Genomic DNA, 27,709 nt, shown 5'->3' on the forward strand with positions numbered 1-27,709 from the left:
ACTCTTCATCAAATTAACATGCACCAACAATCGAATAAAGAATTTAGTAGCAAGATGACTAAATGAACTCATGGTATTCATCAAGCTACAAAAAAAATATAACTTCAGCTCGAAAAATGCATACAAAACAACACTTTAAGTTAACAAAAATGCTAGAACACGTTAAGATCAATTCGTTTGAAGATTTTAGGTTTGAATTGTATGTAAGTGAACACACTTTTCAATACACACCATTATTGTATTAATGTGAACATACACTTTTCGAAATAAAAATCATACACGATCCATATAATAGTAGGTCTTTTTTTTTTATATATAATTTTTCTAAGGGAATATGTGTGTACTATAATAGTTAAAAAAAATACATATTCAACGGTTATTAGAATCGATTTAGATTGTATTGAATTTTTAATAAAAAAAATAGAATCAATACTTTTTGGATTATTTCAAATACAAATCAATATGTTCAATTTTATATCAATCAAACACCGACGGATAAATAGGTGTGGAATCAACATGGAACATGCCATAAAATTGTGACTCCCCTTCTGGCTTTTCATTCTCATTGAATAAACTTCTGATAAATCCTTCAATATAAATATTTGGCTTCATTGGTGTCCCCTTCCCAGAGGTAATATGATTCTTAAAATTCAAATTGTACGTAAGTGCAAGCGATGGGGCCTGCACCATAATTCCCGTTGGTCGGCCACCCGGTTTCCCCAATTGCAATGGCGACATCTCCAACACATGCCTTATCGATTGCGGCATGAAAGGCATCCACCATTTCATCAAAGATGTTGTTATAACTTAAGTCCCCGTCAGTTCGTATCGGGGGTTTTGTTCTGTTTGGGAAGTGAATGTTGCATAACCCAAACTTATATTATTTGTGTATCCCGTGTAAGCATATGCATCATAGGGATATAAGCTAAGCATCAAAGGCGAGCCTTGTCCCCATAAGAACTTAAGGATTCCTTTCATGTTCTCAAGAACGTTTGGGTCAAAAGCGCCACTAGATGGAGGGCTTTGAACCCCCAAAGCGGTTAAGCCAACCATCGTGGTGATTTTCACTTGTCCGAGGTAACGACTGTTGAGGAGATCTTGAAGGGATCTCATGACAGGCAATATGTTGTCGTCCAGTCCCGGTATGACCTTGTCACCAACAACGATGTAGTTGATGGTGAACTCGCCGATGAATGGTACGACGTACTTGACAAACCACTCCTCCACCGCCGTGTGATTGGTCGCCTGGTTTGATATCAACTCGCCCGGTACGCTAAAAGAGACTTCGATATTTGTGCCACGAAACTGTTCGAGAATATCGAGATTTGGTTCATTGAATCGAATGCGACGAATGTTGTATTTTTCACAGAGTTGCACCACCTTCCATGGTGGTGGGAGGTTGTTACCCTCAGATCCATAATATGCACCGACAAGAATGTTGTTTCCTCTCACAACAATAGATGACATTGCTACCATGAACAATAGGGCAATCGCATGGAAATTATGCTTTGCCATTTTTTTTTCCAAATAAAATGATTGATTGATTTGAACGTCCAGTTTCTATATATAATAGATTACGAAGGCTTGTTTGTTTGTAACCTTGTAGGCCAAAAAATTTAGATAAATACAGTTTAATTTGTTGCACGTATATGACACAATGTGTTGTGAATTTACGACGAAAAATAATTCGTTTTTTATTTTTAGAAAATATCATTTTGAACTCAAAGTTTGGATTTATATCAATTTTCAAACTGTATCAATTTAAACTCTAAATTCTAGAGTTTTTCTTTTCTTTTCTTTTTTTTTTTTTTCGATTTTTCTGGTTATTCTTATTCTTCTCTATTATAATTGGAGGGTTTAAATTGATACAATTGTAAAAGCTAAAGATTTGGATTGATACAAATATGAAAGTTTATGGACTAATTTGATATAAATATTAATTTGAACCTCAAATTAATACAATTATTATTTTACGGTTTAAATATAGATAAAACTCCAAAAGTTCGGGTTTAAATTGATTTTTTATTTATCATTTAAGAACATCTTTTGGTTCTTAAGTAAGATAGGAACTAAGAAACTGAGAGGAAATAAACTTTCATTTTCAAAAACAAAAAACAAAATAGTTACGAGATGACATCTCATTTGAAGACCATATTTCGTTTTATTCGATTTTTAAACAAAATATAATATATTTGGTTGTTTTTTTTTCACAAATGGGTAAAAGCATTTTTTACCTTCTTAAAAACACAACTACATCTTAAGTCAAAATTTAAAAAAAAAATCAAGTACTTTTTATCTTGTTAATTTTGATAAATAGAATAAACTGAAAAATAGTTACACTCCGTGTCACAAATTAAAACGCATGGAGTTTACTATTTTTTAAATAAGTTTCAGCTTTGTCCTTCCTTATCATCGTCTTTCTTCTCTTCTCTTCTTTGATCTTTTTTCTTTTCCTCTTATGCAATATTTTTTGTATGTCTTTTTCTCTTCTTCTGTAACTTTTTTAAAAAAATTATTTCCATTTTCCCTTCGTCCTTTTCATCTTCTTTCTTCTGCAACTTTTCTTTTCCTACCCATCGTCTTTTTCTCTCTTTCTGTATTTTTTTTGTTCTTTTCCTTTCCATCGTTTTTCCTTTCTTCGGTAATTTTAATCTTTAATAGTTTTTTCAAACTGTTATTTAGTTCAAGATCGTGTGCTAAATATAAAAGATCGTGAAAAAAATCGTTGGTATATTCGATTGCCAAATGTGTAAAATGATTGTGTACCAAAATAGTCAAATCTAAACGATCGCGTACCAAAAAAATCTTGAAAAAAATCGTTGAGATTTGTCTACCCTAATTTAACGATCAAATACTTTGTGCCAAATGTATACGATAGTGTGTCAAATCAAAATGATTGCATACAAAAAATTCTTGAAAAAAAAAATCGTTTAGATTTGGCTACCAAGATTTAAACGAACAAATTTAAACGATTTAAATTAAACGTGTGTCAATTTAAACGATCGCGTACCAAAAAAATCGTTTAGATTTCTCTACCAAAATATAAATGATCAAATCTAAACGATCGTATAAAGAAGAGAAGCCAAACGATCGTTTCTCAAATGTATTACGCACTAAATACCAACTAATCCCGGGACTTTTTTGGAATTTTTCTTCGTGGGCCTGTGGGTTTTTTCCGTTTTTGAAATTGTTCTATATCATGTAAATATTTTGTCACTTTGTTTTATTTTTGTAAAGACTCTTATTTTTTTTCTTTTTCAAAATATGAATGACAAAATAAGAAAATTATAAGTAAAATTAGTGCTTATGTGGCCTTAATTGTAAAAGAAAAAAAAGTTATAATTGTAAAAGAAATAAATAGCTCTAGGTCTTTTTTAAAAAAAAATTATAAATGAATATGTGTGTACTATAATATTTTTTTTAAAAAAAAACATAACGAAGAGTTATTAGAATCGATTTAGATTATATTGAATTTTCAATAAAAAAAAAAAATAGAATCAACACTTTTTGAATTATTTTCAAATACAAATCAATATGTTCAATTTTATATCAATCAAACACCGACGGATAAATAGGTGTGGAATCAACATGGAACATGCCATAAAATTGTGACTCCCCTTCTGGCTTTTCATTCTCATTGAATAAACTTCTGATAAATCCTTCAATATAAATATTTGGCTTCATTGGTGTCCCCTTCCCAGAGGTAATATGATTCTTAAAATTCAAATTGTACGTAAGTGCAAGCGATGGGCCTGCACCATAATTCCCGTTGGTCGGCCACCCGGTTTCCCCAATTGCAATGGCGACATCTCCAACACATGCCTTATCGATTGCGGCATGAAAGGCATCCACCATTTCATCAAAGATGTTGTTATAACTTAAGTCCCCGTCAGTTCGTATCGGGGGGTTTTGTTCTGTTTGGGAAGTGAATGTTGCATAACCCAAACTTATATTATTTGTGTATCCCGTGTAAGCATATGCATCATAGGGATATAAGCTAAGCATCAAAGGCGAGCCTTGTCCCCATAAGAACTTAAGGATTCCTTTCATGTTCTCAAGAACGTTTGGGTCAAAAGCGCCACTAGATGGAGGGCTTTGAACCCCCAAAGCGGTTAAGCCAACCATCGTGGTGATTTTCACTTGTCCGAGGTAACGACTGTTGAGGAGATCTTGAAGGGATCTCATGACAGGCAATATGTTGTCGTCCAGTCCCGGTATGACCTTGTCACCAACAACGATGTAGTTGATGGTGAACTCGCCGATGAATGGTACGACGTACTTGACAAACCACTCCTCCACCGCCGTGTGATTGGTCGCCTGGTTTGATATCAACTCGCCCGGTACGCTAAAAGAGACTTCGATATTTGTGCCACGAAACTGTTCGAGAATATCGAGATTTGGTTCATTGAATCGAATGCGACGAATGTTGTATTTTTCACAGAGTTGCACCACCTTCCATGGTGGTGGGAGGTTGTTACCCTCAGATCCATAATATGCACCGACAAGAATGTTGTTTCCTCTCACAACAATAGATGACATTGCTACCATGAACAATAGGGCAATCGCATGGAAATTATGCTTTGCCATTTTTTTTTCCAAATAAAATGATTGATTGATTTGAACGTCCAGTTTCTATATATAATAGATTACGAAGGCTTGTTTGTTTGTAACCTTGTAGGCCAAAAAATTTAGATAAATACAGTTTAATTTGTTGCACGTATATGACACAATGTGTTGTGAATTTACGACGAAAAATAATTCGTTTTTTATTTTTAGAAAATATCATTTTGAACTCAAAGTTTGGATTTATATCAATTTTCAAACTGTATCAATTTAAACTCTAAATTCTAGAGTTTTTCTTTTCTTTTCTTTTTTTTTTTTTTTTCGATTTTTCTGGTTATTCTTATTCTTCTCTATTATAATTGGAGGGTTTAAATTGATACAATTGTAAAAGCTAAAGATTTGGATTGATACAAATATGAAAGTTTATGGACTAATTTGATATAAATATTAATTTGAACCTCAAATTAATACAATTATTATTTTACGGTTTAAATATAGATAAAACTCCAAAAGTTCGGGTTTAAATTGATTTTTTATTTATCATTTAAGAACATCTTTTGGTTCTTAAGTAAGATAGGAACTAAGAAACTGAGAGGAAATAAACTTTCATTTTCAAAAACAAAAAACAAAATAGTTACGAGATGACATCTCATTTGAAGACCATATTTCGTTTTATTCGATTTTTAAACAAAATATAATATATTTGGTTGTTTTTTTTTCACAAATGGGTAAAAGCATTTTTTACCTTCTTAAAAACACAACTACATCTTAAGTCAAAATTTAAAAAAAAAATCAAGTACTTTTTATCTTGTTAATTTTGATAAATAGAATAAACTGAAAAATAGTTACACTCCGTGTCACAAATTAAAACGCATGGAGTTTACTATTTTTTAAATAAGTTTCAGCTTTGTCCTTCCTTATCATCGTCTTTCTTCTCTTCTCTTCTTTGATCTTTTTTCTTTTCCTCTTATGCAATATTTTTTGTATGTCTTTTTCTCTTCTTCTGTAACTTTTTTAAAAAAATTATTTCCATTTTCCCTTCGTCCTTTTCATCTTCTTTCTTCTGCAACTTTTCTTTTCCTACCCATCGTCTTTTTCTCTCTTTCTGTATTTTTTTTTGTTCTTTTCCTTTCCATCGTTTTTCCTTTCTTCGGTAATTTTAATCTTTAATAGTTTTTTCAAACTGTTATTTAGTTCAAGATCGTGTGCTAAATATAAAAGATCGTGAAAAAAATCGTTGGTATATTCGATTGCCAAATGTGTAAAATGATTGTGTACCAAAATAGTCAAATCTAAACGATCGCGTACCAAAAAAATCTTGAAAAAAATCGTTGAGATTTGTCTACCCTAATTTAACGATCAAATACTTTGTGCCAAATGTATACGATAGTGTGTCAAATCAAAATGATTGCATACAAAAAATTCTTGAAAAAAAAAATCGTTTAGATTTGGCTACCAAGATTTAAACGAACAAATTTAAACGATTAAATTAAACGTGTGTCAATTTAAACGATCGCGTACCAAAAAAATCGTTTAGATTTCTCTACCAAAATATAAATGATCAAATCTAAACGATCGTATAAAGAAGAATAGCCAAACGATCGTTTCTCAAATGTATTACGCACTAAATACCAACTAATCCCGGGACTTTTTTGGAATTTTTCTTCGTGGGCCTGTGGGTTTTTTCCGTTTTTGAAATTGTTCTATATCATGTAAATATTTTGTCACTTTGTTTTATTTTTGTAAAGACTCTTATTTTTTTTCTTTTTCAAAATATGAATGACAAAATAAGAAAATTATAAGTAAAATTAGTGCTTATGTGGCCTTAATTGTAAAAGAAAAAAAAGTTATAATTGTAAAAGAAATAAATAGCTCTAGGTCTTTTTTAAAAAAAAAATTATAAATGAATATGTGTGTACTATAATATTTTTTTTAAAAAAAAACATAACGAAGAGTTATTAGAATCGATTTAGATTATATTGAATTTTCAATAAAAAAAAAAAATAGAATCAACACTTTTTGAATTATTTCAAAAATACAAATCAATATGTTCAATTTTATATCAATCAAACACCGACGGATAAATAGGTGTGGAATCAACATGGAACATGCCATAAAATTGTGACTCCCCTTCTGGCTTTTCATTCTCATTGAATAAACTTCTGATAAATCCTTCAATATAAATATTTGGCTTCATTGGTGTCCCCTTCCCAGAGGTAATATGATTCTTAAAATTCAAATTGTACGTAAGTGCAAGCGATGGGCCTGCACCATAATTCCCGTTGGTCGGCCACCCGGTTTCCCCAATTGCAATGGCGACATCTCCAACACATGCCTTATCGATTGCGGCATGAAAGGCATCCACCATTTCATCAAAGATGTTGTTATAACTTAAGTCCCCGTCAGTTCGTATCGGGGGTTTTGTTCTGTTTGGGAAGTGAATGTTGCATAACCCAAACTTATATTATTTGTGTATCCCGTGTAAGCATATGCATCATAGGGATATAAGCTAAGCATCAAAGGCGAGCCTTGTCCCCATAAGAACTTAAGGATTCCTTTCATGTTCTCAAGAACGTTTGGGTCAAAAGCGCCACTAGATGGAGGGCTTTGAACCCCCAAAGCGGTTAAGCCAACCATCGTGGTGATTTTCACTTGTCCGAGGTAACGACTGTTGAGGAGATCTTGAAGGGATCTCATGACAGGCAATATGTTGTCGTCCAGTCCCGGTATGACCTTGTCACCAACAACGATGTAGTTGATGGTGAACTCGCCGATGAATGGTACGACGTACTTGACAAACCACTCCTCCACCGCCGTGTGATTGGTCGCCTGGTTTGATATCAACTCGCCCGGTACGCTAAAAGAGACTTCGATATTTGTGCCACGAAACTGTTCGAGAATATCGAGATTTGGTTCATTGAATCGAATGCGACGAATGTTGTATTTTTCACAGAGTTGCACCACCTTCCATGGTGGTGGGAGGTTGTTACCCTCAGATCCATAATATGCACCGACAAGAATGTTGTTTCCTCTCACAACAATAGATGACATTGCTACCATGAACAATAGGGCAATCGCATGGAAATTATGCTTTGCCATTTTTTTTTCCAAATAAAATGATTGATTGATTTGAACGTCCAGTTTCTATATATAATAGATTACGAAGGCTTGTTTGTTTGTAACCTTGTAGGCCAAAAAATTTAGATAAATACAGTTTAATTTGTTGCACGTATATGACACAATGTGTTGTGAATTTACGACGAAAAATAATTCGTTTTTTATTTTTAGAAAATATCATTTTGAACTCAAAGTTTGGATTTATATCAATTTTCAAACTGTATCAATTTAAACTCTAAATTCTAGAGTTTTTCTTTTCTTTTCTTTTTTTTTTTTTTTTCGATTTTTCTGGTTATTCTTATTCTTCTCTATTATAATTGGAGGGTTTAAATTGATACAATTGTAAAAGCTAAAGATTTGGATTGATACAAATATGAAAGTTTATGGACTAATTTGATATAAATATTAATTTGAACCTCAAATTAATACAATTATTATTTTACGGTTTAAATATAGATAAAACTCCAAAAGTTCGGGTTTAAATTGATTTTTTATTTATCATTTAAGAACATCTTTTGGTTCTTAAGTAAGATAGGAACTAAGAAACTGAGAGGAAATAAACTTTCATTTTCAAAAACAAAAAACAAAATAGTTACGAGATGACATCTCATTTGAAGACCATATTTCGTTTTATTCGATTTTTAAACAAAATATAATATATTTGGTTGTTTTTTTTTCACAAATGGGTAAAAGCATTTTTTACCTTCTTAAAAACACAACTACATCTTAAGTCAAAATTTAAAAAAAAAATCAAGTACTTTTTATCTTGTTAATTTTGATAAATAGAATAAACTGAAAAATAGTTACACTCCGTGTCACAAATTAAAACGCATGGAGTTTACTATTTTTTAAATAAGTTTCAGCTTTGTCCTTCCTTATCATCGTCTTTCTTCTCTTCTCTTCTTTGATCTTTTTTCTTTTCCTCTTATGCAATATTTTTTGTATGTCTTTTTCTCTTCTTCTGTAACTTTTTTAAAAAAATTATTTCCATTTTCCCTTCGTCCTTTTCATCTTCTTTCTTCTGCAACTTTTCTTTTCCTACCCATCGTCTTTTTCTCTCTTTCTGTATTTTTTTTTGTTCTTTTCCTTTCCATCGTTTTTCCTTTCTTCGGTAATTTTAATCTTTAATAGTTTTTTCAAACTGTTATTTAGTTCAAGATCGTGTGCTAAATATAAAAGATCGTGAAAAAAATCGTTGGTATATTCGATTGCCAAATGTGTAAAATGATTGTGTACCAAAATAGTCAAATCTAAACGATCGCGTACCAAAAAAATCTTGAAAAAAATCGTTGAGATTTGTCTACCCTAATTTAACGATCAAATACTTTGTGCCAAATGTATACGATAGTGTGTCAAATCAAAATGATTGCATACAAAAAATTCTTGAAAAAAAAAATCGTTTAGATTTGGCTACCAAGATTTAAACGAACAAATTTAAACGATTAAATTAAACGTGTGTCAATTTAAACGATCGCGTACCAAAAAAATCGTTTAGATTTCTCTACCAAAATATAAATGATCAAATCTAAACGATCGTATAAAGAAGAATAGCCAAACGATCGTTTCTCAAATGTATTACGCACTAAATACCAACTAATCCCGGGACTTTTTTGGAATTTTTCTTCGTGGGCCTGTGGGTTTTTTCCGTTTTTGAAATTGTTCTATATCATGTAAATATTTTGTCACTTTGTTTTATTTTTGTAAAGACTCTTATTTTTTTTCTTTTTCAAAATATGAATGACAAAATAAGAAAATTATAAGTAAAATTAGTGCTTATGTGGCCTTAATTGTAAAAGAAAAAAAAGTTATAATTGTAAAAGAAATAAATAGCTCTAGGTCTTTTTTTAAAAAAAAAATTATAAATGAATATGTGTGTACTATAATATTTTTTTTAAAAAAAAACATAACGAAGAGTTATTAGAATCGATTTAGATTATATTGAATTTTCAATAAAAAAAAAAAAATAGAATCAACACTTTTTGAATTATTTCAAATACAAATCAATATGTTCAATTTTATATCAATCAAACACCGACGGATAAATAGGTGTGGAATCAACATGGAACATGCCATAAAATTGTGACTCCCCTTCTGGCTTTTCATTCTCATTGAATAAACTTCTGATAAATCCTTCAATATAAATATTTGGCTTCATTGGTGTCCCCTTCCCAGAGGTAATATGATTCTTAAAATTCAAATTGTACGTAAGTGCAAGCGATGGGCCTGCACCATAATTCCCGTTGGTCGGCCACCCGGTTTCCCCAATTGCAATGGCGACATCTCCAACACATGCCTTATCGATTGCGGCATGAAAGGCATCCACCATTTCATCAAAGATGTTGTTATAACTTAAGTCCCCGTCAGTTCGTATCGGGGGGTTTTGTTCTGTTTGGGAAGTGAATGTTGCATAACCCAAACTTATATTATTTGTGTATCCCGTGTAAGCATATGCATCATAGGGATATAAGCTAAGCATCAAAGGCGAGCCTTGTCCCCATAAGAACTTAAGGATTCCTTTCATGTTCTCAAGAACGTTTGGGTCAAAAGCGCCACTAGATGGAGGGCTTTGAACCCCCAAAGCGGTTAAGCCAACCATCGTGGTGATTTTCACTTGTCCGAGGTAACGACTGTTGAGGAGATCTTGAAGGGATCTCATGACAGGCAATATGTTGTCGTCCAGTCCCGGTATGACCTTGTCACCAACAACGATGTAGTTGATGGTGAACTCGCCGATGAATGGTACGACGTACTTGACAAACCACTCCTCCACCGCCGTGTGATTGGTCGCCTGGTTTGATATCAACTCGCCCGGTACGCTAAAAGAGACTTCGATATTTGTGCCACGAAACTGTTCGAGAATATCGAGATTTGGTTCATTGAATCGAATGCGACGAATGTTGTATTTTTCACAGAGTTGCACCACCTTCCATGGTGGTGGGAGGTTGTTACCCTCAGATCCATAATATGCACCGACAAGAATGTTGTTTCCTCTCACAACAATAGATGACATTGCTACCATGAACAATAGGGCAATCGCATGGAAATTATGCTTTGCCATTTTTTTTTCCAAATAAAATGATTGATTGATTTGAACGTCCAGTTTCTATATATAATAGATTACGAAGGCTTGTTTGTTTGTAACCTTGTAGGCCAAAAAATTTAGATAAATACAGTTTAATTTGTTGCACGTATATGACACAATGTGTTGTGAATTTACGACGAAAAATAATTCGTTTTTTATTTTTAGAAAATATCATTTTGAACTCAAAGTTTGGATTTATATCAATTTTCAAACTGTATCAATTTAAACTCTAAATTCTAGAGTTTTTCTTTTCTTTTCTTTTCTTTTTTTTTTCGATTTTTCTGGTTATTCTTATTCTTCTCTATTATAATTGGAGGGTTTAAATTGATACAATTGTAAAAGCTAAAGATTTGGATTGATACAAATATGAAAGTTTATGGACTAATTTGATATAAATATTAATTTGAACCTCAAATTAATACAATTATTATTTTACGGTTTAAATATAGATAAAACTCCAAAAGTTCGGGTTTAAATTGATTTTTTATTTATCATTTAAGAACATCTTTTGGTTCTTAAGTAAGATAGGAACTAAGAAACTGAGAGGAAATAAACTTTCATTTTCAAAAACAAAAAACAAAATAGTTACGAGATGACATCTCATTTGAAGACCATATTTCGTTTTATTCGATTTTTAAACAAAATATAATATATTTGGTTGTTTTTTTTTCACAAATGGGTAAAAGCATTTTTTACCTTCTTAAAAACACAACTACATCTTAAGTCAAAATTTAAAAAAAAAATCAAGTACTTTTTATCTTGTTAATTTTGATAAATAGAATAAACTGAAAAATAGTTACACTCCGTGTCACAAATTAAAACGCATGGAGTTTACTATTTTTTAAATAAGTTTCAGCTTTGTCCTTCCTTATCATCGTCTTTCTTCTCTTCTCTTCTTTGATCTTTTTTCTTTTCCTCTTATGCAATATTTTTTGTATGTCTTTTTCTCTTCTTCTGTAACTTTTTTAAAAAAATTATTTCCATTTTCCCTTCGTCCTTTTCATCTTCTTTCTTCTGCAACTTTTCTTTTCCTACCCATCGTCTTTTTCTCTCTTTCTGTATTTTTTTTTGTTCTTTTCCTTTCCATCGTTTTTCCTTTCTTCGGTAATTTTAATCTTTAATAGTTTTTTCAAACTGTTATTTAGTTCAAGATCGTGTGCTAAATATAAAAGATCGTGAAAAAAATCGTTGGTATATTCGATTGCCAAATGTGTAAAATGATTGTGTACCAAAATAGTCAAATCTAAACGATCGCGTACCAAAAAAATCTTGAAAAAAATCGTTGAGATTTGTCTACCCTAATTTAACGATCAAATACTTTGTGCCAAATGTATACGATAGTGTGTCAAATCAAAATGATTGCATACAAAAAATTCTTGAAAAAAAAAATCGTTTAGATTTGGCTACCAAGATTTAAACGAACAAATTTAAACGATTAAATTAAACGTGTGTCAATTTAAACGATCACGTACCAAAAAAATCGTTTAGATTTCTCTACCAAAATATAAATGATCAAATCTAAACGATCGTATAAAGAAGAATAGCCAAACGATCGTTTCTCAAATGTATTACGCACTAAATACCAACTAATCCCGGGACTTTTTTGGAATTTTTCTTCGTGGGCCTGTGGGTTTTTTCCGTTTTTGAAATTGTTCTATATCATGTAAATATTTTGTCACTTTGTTTTATTTTTGTAAAGACTCTTATTTTTTTTCTTTTTCAAAATATGAATGACAAAATAAGAAAATTATAAGTAAAATTAGTGCTTATGTGGCCTTAATTGTAAAAGAAAAAAAAGTTATAATTGTAAAAGAAATAAATAGCTCTAGGTCTTTTTTTAAAAAAAAAATTATAAATGAATATGTGTGTACTATAATATTTTTTTTAAAAAAAAACATAACGAAGAGTTATTAGAATCGATTTAGATTATATTGAATTTTCAATAAAAAAAAAAAATAGAATCAACACTTTTTGAATTATTTCAAATACAAATCAATATGTTCAATTTTATATCAATCAAACACCGACGGATAAATAGGTGTGGAATCAACATGGAACATGCCATAAAATTGTGACTCCCCTTCTGGCTTTTCATTCTCATTGAATAAACTTCTGATAAATCCTTCAATATAAATATTTGGCTTCATTGGTGTCCCCTTCCCAGAGGTAATATGATTCTTAAAATTCAAATTGTACGTAAGTGCAAGCGATGGGCCTGCACCATAATTCCCGTTGGTCGGCCACCCGGTTTCCCCAATTGCAATGGCGACATCTCCAACACATGCCTTATCGATTGCGGCATGAAAGGCATCCACCATTTCATCAAAGATGTTGTTATAACTTAAGTCCCCGTCAGTTCGTATCGGGGGGTTTTGTTCTGTTTGGGAAGTGAATGTTGCATAACCCAAACTTATATTATTTGTGTATCCCGTGTAAGCATATGCATCATAGGGATATAAGCTAAGCATCAAAGGCGAGCCTTGTCCCCATAAGAACTTAAGGATTCCTTTCATGTTCTCAAGAACGTTTGGGTCAAAAGCGCCACTAGATGGAGGGCTTTGAACCCCCAAAGCGGTTAAGCCAACCATCGTGGTGATTTTCACTTGTCCGAGGTAACGACTGTTGAGGAGATCTTGAAGGGATCTCATGACAGGCAATATGTTGTCGTCCAGTCCCGGTATGACCTTGTCACCAACAACGATGTAGTTGATGGTGAACTCGCCGATGAATGGTACGACGTACTTGACAAACCACTCCTCCACCGCCGTGTGATTGGTCGCCTGGTTTGATATCAACTCGCCCGGTACGCTAAAAGAGACTTCGATATTTGTGCCACGAAACTGTTCGAGAATATCGAGATTTGGTTCATTGAATCGAATGCGACGGAATGTTGTATTTTTCACAGAGTTGCACCACCTTCCATGGTGGTGGGAGGTTGTTACCCTCAGATCCATAATATGCACCGACAAGAATGTTGTTTCCTCTCACAACAATAGATGACATTGCTACCATGAACAATAGGGCAATCGCATGGAAATTATGCTTTGCCATTTTTTTTTCCAAATAAAATGATTGATTGATTTGAACGTCCAGTTTCTATATATAATAGATTACGAAGGCTTGTTTGTTTGTAACCTTGTAGGCCAAAAAATTTAGATAAATACAGTTTAATTTGTTGCACGTATATGACACAATGTGTTGTGAATTTACGACGAAAAATAATTCGTTTTTTATTTTTAGAAAATATCATTTTGAACTCAAAGTTTGGATTTATATCAATTTTCAAACTGTATCAATTTAAACTCTAAATTCTAGAGTTTTTCTTTTCTTTTCTTTTTTTTTTTTTTTCGATTTTTCTGGTTATTCTTATTCTTCTCTATTATAATTGGAGGGTTTAAATTGATACAATTGTAAAAGCTAAAGATTTGGATTGATACAAATATGAAAGTTTATGGACTAATTTGATATAAATATTAATTTGAACCTCAAATTAATACAATTATTATTTTACGGTTTAAATATAGATAAAACTCCAAAAGTTCGGGTTTAAATTGATTTTTTATTTATCATTTAAGAACATCTTTTGGTTCTTAAGTAAGATAGGAACTAAGAAACTGAGAGGAAATAAACTTTCATTTTCAAAAACAAAAAACAAAATAGTTACGAGATGACATCTCATTTGAAGACCATATTTCGTTTTATTCGATTTTTAAACAAAATATAATATATTTGGTTGTTTTTTTTTCACAAATGGGTAAAAGCATTTTTTACCTTCTTAAAAACACAACTACATCTTAAGTCAAAATTTAAAAAAAAAATCAAGTACTTTTTATCTTGTTAATTTTGATAAATAGAATAAACTGAAAAATAGTTACACTCCGTGTCACAAATTAAAACGCATGGAGTTTACTATTTTTTAAATAAGTTTCAGCTTTGTCCTTCCTTATCATCGTCTTTCTTCTCTTCTCTTCTTTGATCTTTTTTCTTTTCCTCTTATGCAATATTTTTTGTATGTCTTTTTCTCTTCTTCTGTAACTTTTTTAAAAAAATTATTTCCATTTTCCCTTCGTCCTTTTCATCTTCTTTCTTCTGCAACTTTTCTTTTCCTACCCATCGTCTTTTTCTCTCTTTCTGTATTTTTTTTTGTTCTTTTCCTTTCCATCGTTTTTCCTTTCTTCGGTAATTTTAATCTTTAATAGTTTTTTCAAACTGTTATTTAGTTCAAGATCGTGTGCTAAATATAAAAGATCGTGAAAAAAATCGTTGGTATATTCGATTGCCAAATGTGTAAAATGATTGTGTACCAAAATAGTCAAATCTAAACGATCGCGTACCAAAAAAATCTTGAAAAAAATCGTTGAGATTTGTCTACCCTAATTTAACGATCAAATACTTTGTGCCAAATGTATACGATAGTGTGTCAAATCAAAATGATTGCATACAAAAAATTCTTGAAAAAAAAAATCGTTTAGATTTGGCTACCAAGATTTAAACGAACAAATTTAAACGATTAAATTAAACGTGTGTCAATTTAAACGATCACGTACCAAAAAAATCGTTTAGATTTCTCTACCAAAATATAAATGATCAAATCGAAACGATCGTATAAAGAAGAATAGCCAAACGATCGTTTCTCAAATGTATTACGCACTAAATACCAACTAATCCCGGGACTTTTTTGGAATTTTTCTTCGTGGGCCTGTGGGTTTTTTCCGTTTTTGAAATTGTTCTATATCATGTAAATATTTTGTCACTTTGTTTTATTTTTGTAAAGACTCTTATTTTTTTTCTTTTTCAAAATATGAATGACAAAATAAGAAAATTATAAGTAAAATTAGTGCTTATGTGGCCTTAATTGTAAAAGAAAAAAAAGTTATAATTGTAAAAGAAATAAATAGCTCTAGGTCTTTTTTTTTAAAAAAAAATTATAAATGAATATGTGTGTACTATAATATTTTTTTTAAAAAAAAACATAACGAAGAGTTATTAGAATCGATTTAGATTATATTGAATTTTCAATAAAAAAAAAAAATAGAATCAACACTTTTTGAATTATTTCAAATACAAATCAATATGTTCAATTTTATATCAATCAAACACCGACGGATAAATAGGTGTGGAATCAACATGGAACATGCCATAAAATTGTGACTCCCCTTCTGGCTTTTCATTCTCATTGAATAAACTTCTGATAAATCCTTCAATATAAATATTTGGCTTCATTGGTGTCCCCTTCCCAGAGGTAATATGATTCTTAAAATTCAAATTGTACGTAAGTGCAAGCGATGGGCCTGCACCATAATTCCCGTTGGTCGGCCACCCGGTTTCCCCAATTGCAATGGCGACATCTCCAACACATGCCTTATCGATTGCGGCATGAAAGGCATCCACCATTTCATCAAAGATGTTGTTATAACTTAAGTCCCCGTCAGTTCGTATCGGGGGTTTTGTTCTGTTTGGGAAGTGAATGTTGCATAACCCAAACTTATATTATTTGTGTATCCCGTGTAAGCATATGCATCATAGGGATATAAAGCTAAGCATCAAAGGCGAGCCTTGTCCCCATAAGAACTTAAGGATTCCTTTCATGTTCTCAAGAACGTTTGGGTCAAAAGCGCCACTAGATGGAGGGCTTTGAACCCCCAAAGCGGTTAAGCCAACCATCGTGGTGATTTTCACTTGTCCGAGGTAACGACTGTTGAGGAGATCTTGAAGGGATCTCATGACAGGCAATATGTTGTCGTCCAGTCCCGGTATGACCTTGTCACCAACAACGATGTAGTTGATGGTGAACTCGCCGATGAATGGTACGACGTACTTGACAAACCACTCCTCCACCGCCGTGTGATTGGTCGCCTGGTTTGATATCAACTCGCCCGGTACGCTAAAAGAGACTTCGATATTTGTGCCACGAAACTGTTCGAGAATATCGAGATTTGGTTCATTGAATCGAATGCGACGAATGTTGTATTTTTCACAGAGTTGCACCACCTTCCATGGTGGTGGGAGGTTGTTACCCTCAGATCCATAATATGCACCGACAAGAATGTTGTTTCCTCTCACAACAAATAGATGACATTGCTACCATGAACAATAGGGCAATCGCATGGAAATTATGCTTTGCCATTTTTTTTTCCAAATAAAATGATTGATTGATTTGAACGTCCAGTTTCTATATATAATAGATTACGAAGGCTTGTTTGTTTGTAACCTTGTAGGCCAAAAAATTTAGATAAATACAGTTTAATTTGTTGCACGTATATGACACAATGTGTTGTGAATTTACGACGAAAAATAATTCGTTTTTTATTTTTAGAAAATATCATTTTGAACTCAAAGTTTGGATTTATATCAATTTTCAAACTGTATCAATTTAAACTCTAAATTCTAGAGTTTTTCTTTTCTTTTCTTTTTTTTTTTTTTTCGATTTTTCTGGTTATTCTTATTCTTCTCTATTATAATTGGAGGGTTTAAATTGATACAATTGTAAAAGCTAAAGATTTGGATTGATACAAATATGAAAGTTTATGGACTAATTTGATATAAATATTAATTTGAACCTCAAATTAATACAATTATTATTTTACGGTTTAAATATAGATAAAACTCCAAAAGTTCGGGTTTAAATTGATTTTTTATTTATCATTTAAGAACATCTTTTGGTTCTTAAGTAAGATAGGAACTAAGAAACTGAGAGGAAATAAACTTTCATTTTCAAAAACAAAAAACAAAATAGTTACGAGATGACATCTCATTTGAAGACCATATTTCGTTTTATTCGATTTTTAAACAAAATATAATATATTTGGTTGTTTTTTTTTCACAAATGGGTAAAAGCATTTTTTACCTTCTTAAAAACACAACTATCTCTTAAGTCAAAATTTAAAAAAAAAATCAAGTACTTTTTTATCTTGTTAATTTTGATAAATAGAATAAACTGAAAAATAGTTACACTCCGTGTCACAAATTAAAACGCATGGAGTTTACTATTTTTTAAATAAGTTTCAGCTTTGTCCTTCCTTATCATCGTCTTTCTTCTCTTCTCTTCTTTGATCTTTTTTCTTTTCCTCTTATGCAATATTTTTTGTAATGTCTTTTTCTCTTCTTCTGTAACTTTTTTAAAAAAATTATTTCCATTTTCCCTTCGTCCTTTTCATCTTCTTTCTTCTGCAACTTTTCTTTTCCTACCCATCGTCTTTTTCTCTCTTTCTGTATTTTTTTTTGTTTCTTTTCCTTTCCATCGTTTTTCCTTTCTTCGGTATAATTTTAATCTTTAATAGTTTTTTTCAAACTGTTATTTAGTTCAAGATCGTGTGCTAAATATAAAAGATCGTGAAAAAAATCGTTGGTATATTCGATTGCCAAATGTGTAAAATGATTGTGTACCAAAATAGTCAAATCTAAACGATCGCGTACCAAAAAAATCTTGAAAAAAATCGTTGAGATTTGTCTACCCTAATTTAACGATCAAATACTTTGTGCCAAATGTATACGATAGTGTGTCAAATCAAAATGATTGCATACAAAAAATTCTTGAAAAAAAAAATCGTTTAGATTTGGCTACCAAGATTTAAACGAACAAATTTAAACGATTAAATTAAACGTGTGTCAATTTAAACGATCGCGTACCAAAAAAATCGTTTAGATTTCTCTACCAAAATATAAATGATCAAATCTAAACGATCGTATAAAGAAGAATAGCCAAACGATCGTTTCTCAAATGTATTACGCACTAAATACCAACTAATCCCGGGACTTTTTTGGAATTTTTCTTCGTGGGCCTGTGGGTTTTTTCCGTTTTTGAAATTGTTCTATATCATGTAAATATTTTGTCACTTTGTTTTATTTTTGTAAAGACTCTTATTTTTTTTTCTTTTTCAAAATATGAATGACAAAATAAGAAAATTATAAGTAAAATTAGTGCTTATTGTGGCCTTAATTGTAAAAGAAAAAAAAGTTATAATTGTAAAAGAAATAAATAGCTCTAGGTCTTTTTTAAAAAAAAAAATTATAAATGAATATGTGTGTACTATAATATTTTTTTTAAAAAAAAACATAACGAAGAGTTATTAGAATCGATTTAGATTATATTGAATTTTCAATAAAAAAAAAAAATAGAATCAACACTTTTTGAATTATTTCAAATACAAATCAATATGTTCAATTTTATATCAATCAAACACCGACGGATAAATAGGTGTGGAATCAACATGGAACATGCCATAAAATTGTGACTCCCCTTCTGGCTTTTCATTCTCATTGAATAAACTTCTGATAAATCCTTCAATATAAATATTTGGCTTCATTGGTGTCCCCTTCCCAGAGGTAATATGATTCTTAAAATTCAAAATTGTACGTAAGTGCAAGCGATGGGCCTGCACCATAATTCCCGTTGGTCGGCCACCCGGTTTCCCCAATTGCAATGGCGACATCTCCAACACATGCCTTATCGATTGCGGCATGAAAGGCATCCACCATTTCATCAAAGATGTTGTTATAACTTAAGTCCCCGTCAGTTTCGTATCGGGGGGTTTTGTTCTGTTTGGGAAGTGAATGTTGCATAACCCAAACTTATATTATTTGTGTATCCCGTGTAAGCATATGCATCATAGGGATATAAGCTAAGCATCAAAGGCGAGCCTTGTCCCCATAAGAACTTAAGGATTCCTTTCATGTTCTCAAGAACGTTTGGGTCAAAAGCGCCACTAGATGGAGGGCTTTTGAACCCCCAAAGCGGTTAAGCCAACCATCGTGGTGATTTTCACTTGTCCGAGGTAACGACTGTTGAGGAGATCTTGAAGGGATCTCATGACAGGCAATATGTTGTCGTCCAGTCCCGGTATGACCTTGTCACCAACAACGATGTAGTTGATGGTGAACTCGCCGATGAATGGTACGACGTACTTGACAAACCACTCCTCCACCGCCGTGTGATTGGTCGCCTGGTTTGATATCAACTCGCCCGGTACGCTAAAAGAGACTTCGATATTTGTGCCACGAAACTGTTCGAGAATATCGAGATTTGGTTCATTGAATCGAATGCGACGAATGTTGTATTTTTCACAGAGTTGCACCACCTTCCATGGTGGTGGGAGGTTGTTACCCTCAGATCCATAATATGCACCGACAAGAATGTTGTTTCCTCTCACAACAATAGATGACATTGCTACCATGAACAATAGGGCAATCGCATGGAAATTATGCTTTGCCATTTTTTTTTTCCAAATAAAAATGATTGATTGATTTGAACGTCCAGTTTCTATATATAATAGATTACGAAGGCTTGTTTGTTTTGTAACCTTGTAGGCCAAAAAATTTAGATAAATACAGTTTAATTTGTTGCACGTATATGACACAATGTGTTGTGAATTTACGACGAAAAATAATTCGTTTTTTATTTTTAGAAAATATCATTTTGAACTCAAAGTTTGGATTTATATCAATTTTCAAACTGTATCAATTTAAACTCTAAATTCTTAGAGTTTTTCTTTTTTTTCTTTTTTTTTTTTTTCGATTTTTCTGGTTATTCTTATTCTTCTCTATTATAATTGGAGGGTTTAAATTGATACAATTGTAAAAGCTAAAAGATTTGGATTGATACAAATATGAAAGTTTATGGACTAATTTGATATAAATATTAATTTGAACCTCAAATTAATACAATTATTATTTTACGGTTTAAATATAGATAAAACTCCAAAAGTTCGGGTTTAAATTGATTTTTTATTTATCATTTAAGAACATCTTTTGGTTCTTAAGTAAGATAGGAACTAAGAAACTGAGAGGAAATAAACTTTCATTTTCAAAAACAAAAAACAAAAATAGTTACGAGATGACATCTCATTTGAAGACCATATTTCGTTTTATTCGATTTTTTAAACAAAATATAATATATTTGGTTGTTTTTTTTTTTCACAAATGGGTAAAAGCATTTTTTACCTTCTTAAAAACACAACTACATCTTAAGTCAAAATTTAAAAAAAAAATCAAGTACTTTTTATCTTGTTAATTTTGATAAATAGAATAAACTGAAAAATAGTTACACTCCGTGTCACAAATTAAAACGCATGGAGTTTACTATTTTTTAAATAAGTTTCAGCTTTGTCCTTCCTTATCATCGTCTTTCTTCTCTTCTCTTCTTTGATCTTTTTTCTTTTCCTCTTATGCAATATTTTTTGTATGTCTTTTTCTCTTCTTCTGTAACTTTTTTAAAAAAATTATTTCCATTTTCCCTTCGTCCTTTTCATCTTCTTTCTTCTGCAACTTTTTTCTTTTCCTACCCCATCGTCTTTTTCTCTCTTTCTGTATTTTTTTTTGTTCTTTTCCTTTCCATCGTTTTTCCTTTCTTCGGTAATTTTAATCTTTAATAGTTTTTTCAAACTGTTATTTAGTTCAAGATCGTGTGCTAAATATAAAAGATCGTGAAAAAAATCGTTTGGTATATATTCGATTGCCAAATGTGTAAAATGATTGTGTACCAAAATAGTCAAATCTAAACGATCGCGTACCAAAAAAATCTTGAAAAAAATCGTTGAGATTTGTCTACCCTAATTTAACGATCAAATACTTTGTGCCAAATGTATACGATAGTGTGTCAAATCAAAATGATTGCATACAAAAAATTCTTGAAAAAAAAAATCGTTTAGATTTGGCTACCAAGATTTAAACGAACAAATTTAAACGATTAAATTAAACGTGTGTCAATTTAAACGATCGCGTACCAAAAAAATCGTTTAGATTTCTCTACCAAAATATAAATGATCAAATCTAAACGATCGTATAAAGAAGAATAGCCAAACGATCGTTTCTCAAATGTATTACGCACTAAATACCAACTAATCCCGGGACTTTTTTGGAATTTTTCTTCGTGGGCCTGTGGGTTTTTTCCGTTTTTGAAATTGTTCTATATCATGTAAATATTTTGTCACTTTGTTTTATTTTTGTAAAGACTCTTATTTTTTTTCTTTTTCAAAATATGAATGACAAAATAAGAAAATTATAAGTAAAATTAGTGCTTATGTGGCCTTAATTGTAAAAGAAAAAAAAGTTATAATTGTAAAAGAAATAAATAGCTCTAGGTCTTTTTTAAAAAAAAAAATTAAATGAATATGTGTGTACTATAATATTTTTTTTAAAAAAAAACATAACGAAGAGTTATTAGAATCGATTTAGATTATATTGAATTTTCAAAAAAAAAAAAAATAGAATCAACACTTTTTGAATTATTTCAAATACAAATCAATATGTTCAATTTTATATCAATCAAACACCGACGGATAAATAGGTGTGGGAATCAACATAACACATGCCATAAAATTGTGACTCCCCTTCTGGCTTTTCATTCTCATTGAATAAACTTCTGATAAATCCTTCAATATAAATATTTGGCTTCATTGGTGTCCCCTTCCCAGAGGTAATATGATTCTTAAAATTCAAATTGTACGTAAGTGCAAGCGATGGGCCTGCACCATAATTCCCGTTGGTCGGCCACCCGGTTTCCCCAATTGCAATGGCGACATCTCCAACACATGCCTTATCGATTGCGGCATGAAAGGCATCCACCATTTCATCAAAGATGTTGTTATAACTTAAGTCCCCGTCAGTTCGTATCGGGGGTTTTGTTCTGTTTGGGAAGTGAATGTTGCATAACCCAAACTTATATTATTTGTGTATCCCGTGTAAGCATATGCATCATAGGGATATAAGCTAAGCATCAAAGGCGAGCCTTGTCCCCATAAGAACTTAAGGATTCCTTTCATGTTCTCAAGAACGTTTGGGTCAAAAGCGCCACTAGATGGAGGGCTTTGAACCCCCAAAGCGGTTAAGCCAACCATCGTGGTGATTTTCACTTGTCCGAGGTAACGACTGTTGAGGAGATCTTGAAGGGATCTCATGACAGGCAATATGTTGTCGTCCAGTCCCGGTATGACCTTGTCACCAACAACGATGTAGTTGATGGTGAACTCGCCGATGAATGGTACGACGTACTTGACAAACCACTCCTCCACCGCCGTGTGATTGGTCGCCTGGTTTGATATCAACTCGCCCGGTACGCTAAAAGAGACTTCGATATTTGTGCCACGAAACTGTTCGAGAATATCGAGATTTGGTTCATTGAATCGAATGCGACGAATGTTGTATTTTTCACAGAGTTGCACCACCTTCCATGGTGGTGGGAGGTTGTTACCCTCAGATCCATAATATGCACCGACAAGAATGTTGTTTCCTCTCACAACAATAGATGACATTGCTACCATGAACAATAGGGCAATCGCATGGAAATTATGCTTTGCCATTTTTTTTTCCAAATAAAATGATTGATTGATTTGAACGTCCAGTTTCTATATATAATAGATTACGAAGGCTTGTTTGTTTGTAACCTTGTAGGCCAAAAAATTTAGATAAATACAGTTTAATTTGTTGCACGTATATGACACAATGTGTTGTGAATTTACGACGAAAAATAATTCGTTTTTTATTTTTAGAAAATATCATTTTGAACTCAAAGTTTGGATTTATATCAATTTTCAAACTGTATCAATTTAAACTCTAAATTCTAGAGTTTTTCTTTTCTTTTCTTTTTTTTTTTTCGATTTTTCTGGTTATTCTTATTCTTCTCTATTATAATTGGAGGGTTTAAATTGATACAATTGTAAAAGCTAAAGATTTGGATTGATACAAATATGAAAGTTTATGGACTAATTTGATATAAATATTAATTTGAACCTCAAATTAATACAATTATTATTTTACGGTTTAAATATAGATAAAACTCCAAAAGTTCGGGTTTAAATTGATTTTTTATTTATCATTTAAGAACATCTTTTGGTTCTTAAGTAAGATAGGAACTAAGAAACTGAGAGGAAATAAACTTTCATTTTCAAAAACAAAAAACAAAATAGTTACGAGATGACATCTCATTTGAAGACCATATTTCGTTTTATTCGATTTTTAAACAAAATATAATATATTTGGTTGTTTTTTTTTCACAAATGGGTAAAAGCATTTTTTACCTTCTTAAAAACACAACTACATCTTAAGTCAAAATTTAAAAAAAAAATCAAGTACTTTTTATCTTGTTAATTTTGATAAATAGAATAAACTGAAAAATAGTTACACTCCGTGTCACAAATTAAAACGCATGGAGTTTACTATTTTTTAAATAAGTTTCAGCTTTGTCCTTCCTTATCATCGTCTTTCTTCTCTTCTCTTCTTTGATCTTTTTTCTTTTCCTCTTATGCAATATTTTTTGTATGTCTTTTTCTCTTCTTCTGTAACTTTTTTAAAAAAATTATTTCCATTTTCCCTTCGTCCTTTTCATCTTCTTTCTTCTGCAACTTTTCTTTTCCTACCCATCGTCTTTTTCTCTCTTTCTGTATTTTTTTTGTTCTTTTCCTTTCCATCGTTTTTCCTTTCTTCGGTAATTTTAATCTTTAATAGTTTTTTCAAACTGTTATTTAGTTCAAGATCGTGTGCTAAATATAAAAGATCGTGAAAAAAATCGTTGGTATATTCGATTGCCAAATGTGTAAAATGATTGTGTACCAAAATAGTCAAATCTAAACGATCGCGTACCAAAAAAATCTTGAAAAAAATCGTTGAGATTTGTCTACCCTAATTTAACGATCAAATACTTTGTGCCAAATGTATACGATAGTGTGTCAAATCAAAATGATTGCATACAAAAAATTCTTGAAAAAAAAAATCGTTTAGATTTGGCTACCAAGATTTAAACGAACAAATTTAAACGATTAAATTAAACGTGTGTCAATTTAAACGATCGCGTACCAAAAAAATCGTTTAGATTTCTCTACCAAAATATAAATGATCAAATCGAAACGATCGTATAAAGAAGAATAGCCAAACGATCGTTTCTCAAATGTATTACGCACTAAATACCAACTAATCCCGGGACTTTTTTGGAATTTTTCTTCGTGGGCCTGTGGGTTTTTTCCGTTTTTGAAATTGTTCTATATCATGTAAATATTTTGTCACTTTGTTTTATTTTTGTAAAGACTCTTATTTTTTTTCTTTTTCAAAATATGAATGACAAAATAAGAAAATTATAAGTAAAATTAGTGCTTATGTGGCCTTAATTGTAAAAGAAAAAAAAGTTATAATTGTAAAAGAAATAAATAGCTCTAGGTCTTTTTTTAAAAAAAAATTATAAATGAATATGTGTGTACTATAATATTTTTTTAAAAAAAAACATAACGAAGAGTTATTAGAATCGATTTAGATTATATTGAATTTTCAATAAAAAAAAAAATAGAATCAACACTTTTTGAATTATTTCAAATACAAATCAATATGTTCAATTTTATATCAATCAAACACCGACGGATAAATAGGTGTGGAATCAACATGGAACATGCCATAAAATTGTGACTCCCCTTCTGGCTTTTCATTCTCATTGAATAAACTTCTGATAAATCCTTCAATATAAATATTTGGCTTCATTGGTGTCCCCTTCCCAGAGGTAATATGATTCTTAAAATTCAAATTGTACGTAAGTGCAAGCGATGGGCCTGCACCATAATTCCCGTTGGTCGGCCACCCGGTTTCCCCAATTGCAATGGCGACATCTCCAACACATGCCTTATCGATTGCGGCATGAAAGGCATCCACCATTTCATCAAAGATGTTGTTATAACTTAAGTCCCCGTCAGTTCGTATCGGGGGGTTTTGTTCTGTTTGGGAAGTGAATGTTGCATAACCCAAACTTATATTATTTGTGTATCCCGTGTAAGCATATGCATCATAGGGATATAAGCTAAGCATCAAAGGCGAGCCTTGTCCCCATAAGAACTTAAGGATTCCTTTCATGTTCTCAAGAACGTTTGGGTCAAAAGCGCCACTAGATGGAGGGCTTTGAACCCCCAAAGCGGTTAAGCCAACCATCGTGGTGATTTTCACTTGTCCGAGGTAACGACTGTTGAGGAGATCTTGAAGGGATCTCATGACAGGCAATATGTTGTCGTCCAGTCCCGGTATGACCTTGTCACCAACAACGATGTAGTTGATGGTGAACTCGCCGATGAATGGTACGACGTACTTGACAAACCACTCCTCCACCGCCGTGTGATTGGTCGCCTGGTTTGATATCAACTCGCCCGTACGCTAAAAGAGACTTCGATATTTGTGCCACGAAACTGTTCGAGAATATCGAGATTTGGTTCATTGAATCGAATGCGACGAATGTTGTATTTTTCACAGAGTTGCACCACCTTTCCATGGTGGTGGGAGGTTGTTACCCTCAGATCCATAATATGCACCGACAAGAATGTTGTTTCCTCTCACAACAATAGATGACATTGCTACCATGAACAATAGGGCAATCGCATGGAAATTATGCTTTGCCATTTTTTTTTCCAAATAAAATGATTGATTGATTTGAACGTCCAGTTTCTATATATAATAGATTAAGAAGGCTTGTTTGTTTGTAACCTTGTAGGCCAAAAAATTTAGATAAATACAGTTTAATTTGTTGCACGTATATGACACAATGTGTTGTGAATTTACGACGAAAAATAATTCGTTTTTTCTTTTTTAACAAATATCAATTTGTACTCAAACTTTGGATTTATATAAATTTACAACTTCTACTAACAATAATTTGTATCAATTTAAACTCTAAATTTTAGAGTTTGTTTTTTTCGATTTTTTCGGTTATTCTTATTCTTCTCTGTTAAAATTGGAGGGTTTAAATTGATACAATTGTAAAAGTTAAAGATTTGGATTGATACAAATATGAAAGTTTAGGGACTAATTTGATATAAATATTAATTTGAACCTCAATTTAATACAATTATTATTTTAATGTTTAACTATAGATAAAACTCCAAAAGTTTGGGTCTAAATTGATATATTTATTTAATCATTTAAGAACATCTTTAACTAATTCCAACCCTCCCTTTTTCTCTACTATAATAACAACAATAACTATAAACACGTATTGATTAGCATATGTATTTGGTTTTTTTTTTAAGTTAGATCCTCCATTCACGTATTTGTCACATTATGAACATATATATTAGTATCAAATACGTGCCTAGCTGATAACGATTCTCTGCACTGTGAAGTATTTGTACTTCAATAGGTAGACAACCTAAGTGATGTTAAGATGCACCTTAGCAAAGCTAGCAAGAAAGGTGGACTAAAATTTATTGTGTAGATTGCATTGATGAGTGGAGGTCGACGCTAAGAGCATCACTAAAAACTAAGTGATGGGAACATAATTAGAAGATAATTAATATGTTCAATTTTATATTAAAACACAGGTGAATAGGTGTGGAATCAACATTCAACATGCCATCAAATTGTGACTCCCCTCGAGGCTTTTCAAATAGTTTGCTTTGTTGGTGTCCCCTTTCCTTAAGTAATATGATTCTTAAAATTTATATTGTATGCAGCAACAAGCGATGGGTCTACAACATAATTCTCATTGGTTGGCCACGTGGTTTCTCTAATTGCAATGGCGGCATTTTTGACATTTGCCTTATCAATTGCAACATAAAAGGCACCCACCATTTCGTTAAAGATGTTATAACTTTTTAAGTTTCCATCAGTTTGATTTTTCTTTTTTTTTCTGTTTGGGAAGTGGGAAGTGAATGTTGCATGACGCAAACTTATATTTCCCATGTAATTAGCATATGCTTCACAGGGATATAAGCTAGAAGCATCAAACTTATATTCCCTAAAGAAGATAAGCCAAACAATGTGGTGATTTTCACTTGTCCAAGGAACCAACTATTGAGAAGATCTAGAAGGAATTTCATGGCAGGCAATATGTTGTTGTCCAATTTAGGTATGACATTTTCACCAACAACCATGTAGTTGATGGTGAAATCATTGATGAATAGTGTGATGCAGTTGACAAACCACTCTTCCATCGTCGTGTGATCGGTCGCCCTATTTTTTATCAACTGATTTGGTACACTAAAGGAG

General features: G+C 31.8%; 7 protein-coding genes across 7 annotated transcripts; all 7 read right to left on the reverse strand.

Annotated features, from left to right (window-relative positions):
* Nucleotides 1-807: 807 nt before the first annotated feature.
* On the reverse strand, nucleotides 808-1,515 carry LOC116404387 (glucan endo-1,3-beta-glucosidase-like). The gene has a single exon (XM_031886744.1). The coding sequence runs from the start codon at nucleotides 1,513-1,515 to the stop codon at nucleotides 808-810; it is 708 nt and encodes a 235-aa protein (XP_031742604.1).
* A 2,034-nt stretch (nucleotides 1,516-3,549) lies between these two features.
* On the reverse strand, nucleotides 3,550-4,587 carry LOC116404388 (glucan endo-1,3-beta-glucosidase-like). Its single transcript, XM_031886751.1, has one exon. It carries the CDS (start codon nucleotides 4,585-4,587, stop codon nucleotides 3,550-3,552), a length of 1,038 nt encoding a protein of 345 aa, XP_031742611.1.
* Nucleotides 4,588-6,954: 2,367 nt separating this feature from the next.
* LOC116404390 (glucan endo-1,3-beta-glucosidase-like) lies at nucleotides 6,955-7,662 on the reverse strand. The gene has a single exon (XM_031886753.1). The coding sequence runs from the start codon at nucleotides 7,660-7,662 to the stop codon at nucleotides 6,955-6,957; it is 708 nt and encodes a 235-aa protein (XP_031742613.1).
* Nucleotides 7,663-9,700: 2,038 nt separating this feature from the next.
* On the reverse strand, nucleotides 9,701-10,738 carry LOC116404392 (glucan endo-1,3-beta-glucosidase-like). Its single transcript, XM_031886758.1, has one exon. It carries the CDS (start codon nucleotides 10,736-10,738, stop codon nucleotides 9,701-9,703), a length of 1,038 nt encoding a protein of 345 aa, XP_031742618.1.
* Nucleotides 10,739-12,774: 2,036 nt separating this feature from the next.
* LOC116404395 (probable glucan endo-1,3-beta-glucosidase BG4) lies at nucleotides 12,775-13,716 on the reverse strand. The gene has a single exon (XM_031886759.1). It carries the CDS (start codon nucleotides 13,714-13,716, stop codon nucleotides 12,775-12,777), a length of 942 nt encoding a protein of 313 aa, XP_031742619.1.
* Nucleotides 13,717-22,350: 8,634 nt separating this feature from the next.
* Nucleotides 22,351-23,058, reverse strand: LOC116404397 (glucan endo-1,3-beta-glucosidase-like). Its single transcript, XM_031886760.1, has one exon. The coding sequence runs from the start codon at nucleotides 23,056-23,058 to the stop codon at nucleotides 22,351-22,353; it is 708 nt and encodes a 235-aa protein (XP_031742620.1).
* A 2,029-nt stretch (nucleotides 23,059-25,087) lies between these two features.
* LOC116404398 (probable glucan endo-1,3-beta-glucosidase BG5) lies at nucleotides 25,088-27,292 on the reverse strand. The gene is made up of 2 exons (XM_031886766.1): nucleotides 27,179-27,292; nucleotides 25,088-25,882 (listed from the first exon to the last, which is right to left on the reverse strand). Exons 1-2 carry the CDS (start codon nucleotides 27,290-27,292, stop codon nucleotides 25,088-25,090), a joined length of 909 nt encoding a protein of 302 aa, XP_031742626.1.
* Between the last annotated feature and the right edge of the window lie 417 nt (nucleotides 27,293-27,709).

Source organism: Cucumis sativus, chromosome 1, assembly GCF_000004075.3.
Source record: "Cucumis sativus cultivar 9930 chromosome 1, Cucumber_9930_V3, whole genome shotgun sequence".
NCBI lineage: Eukaryota > Viridiplantae > Streptophyta > Magnoliopsida > Cucurbitales > Cucurbitaceae > Cucumis > Cucumis sativus.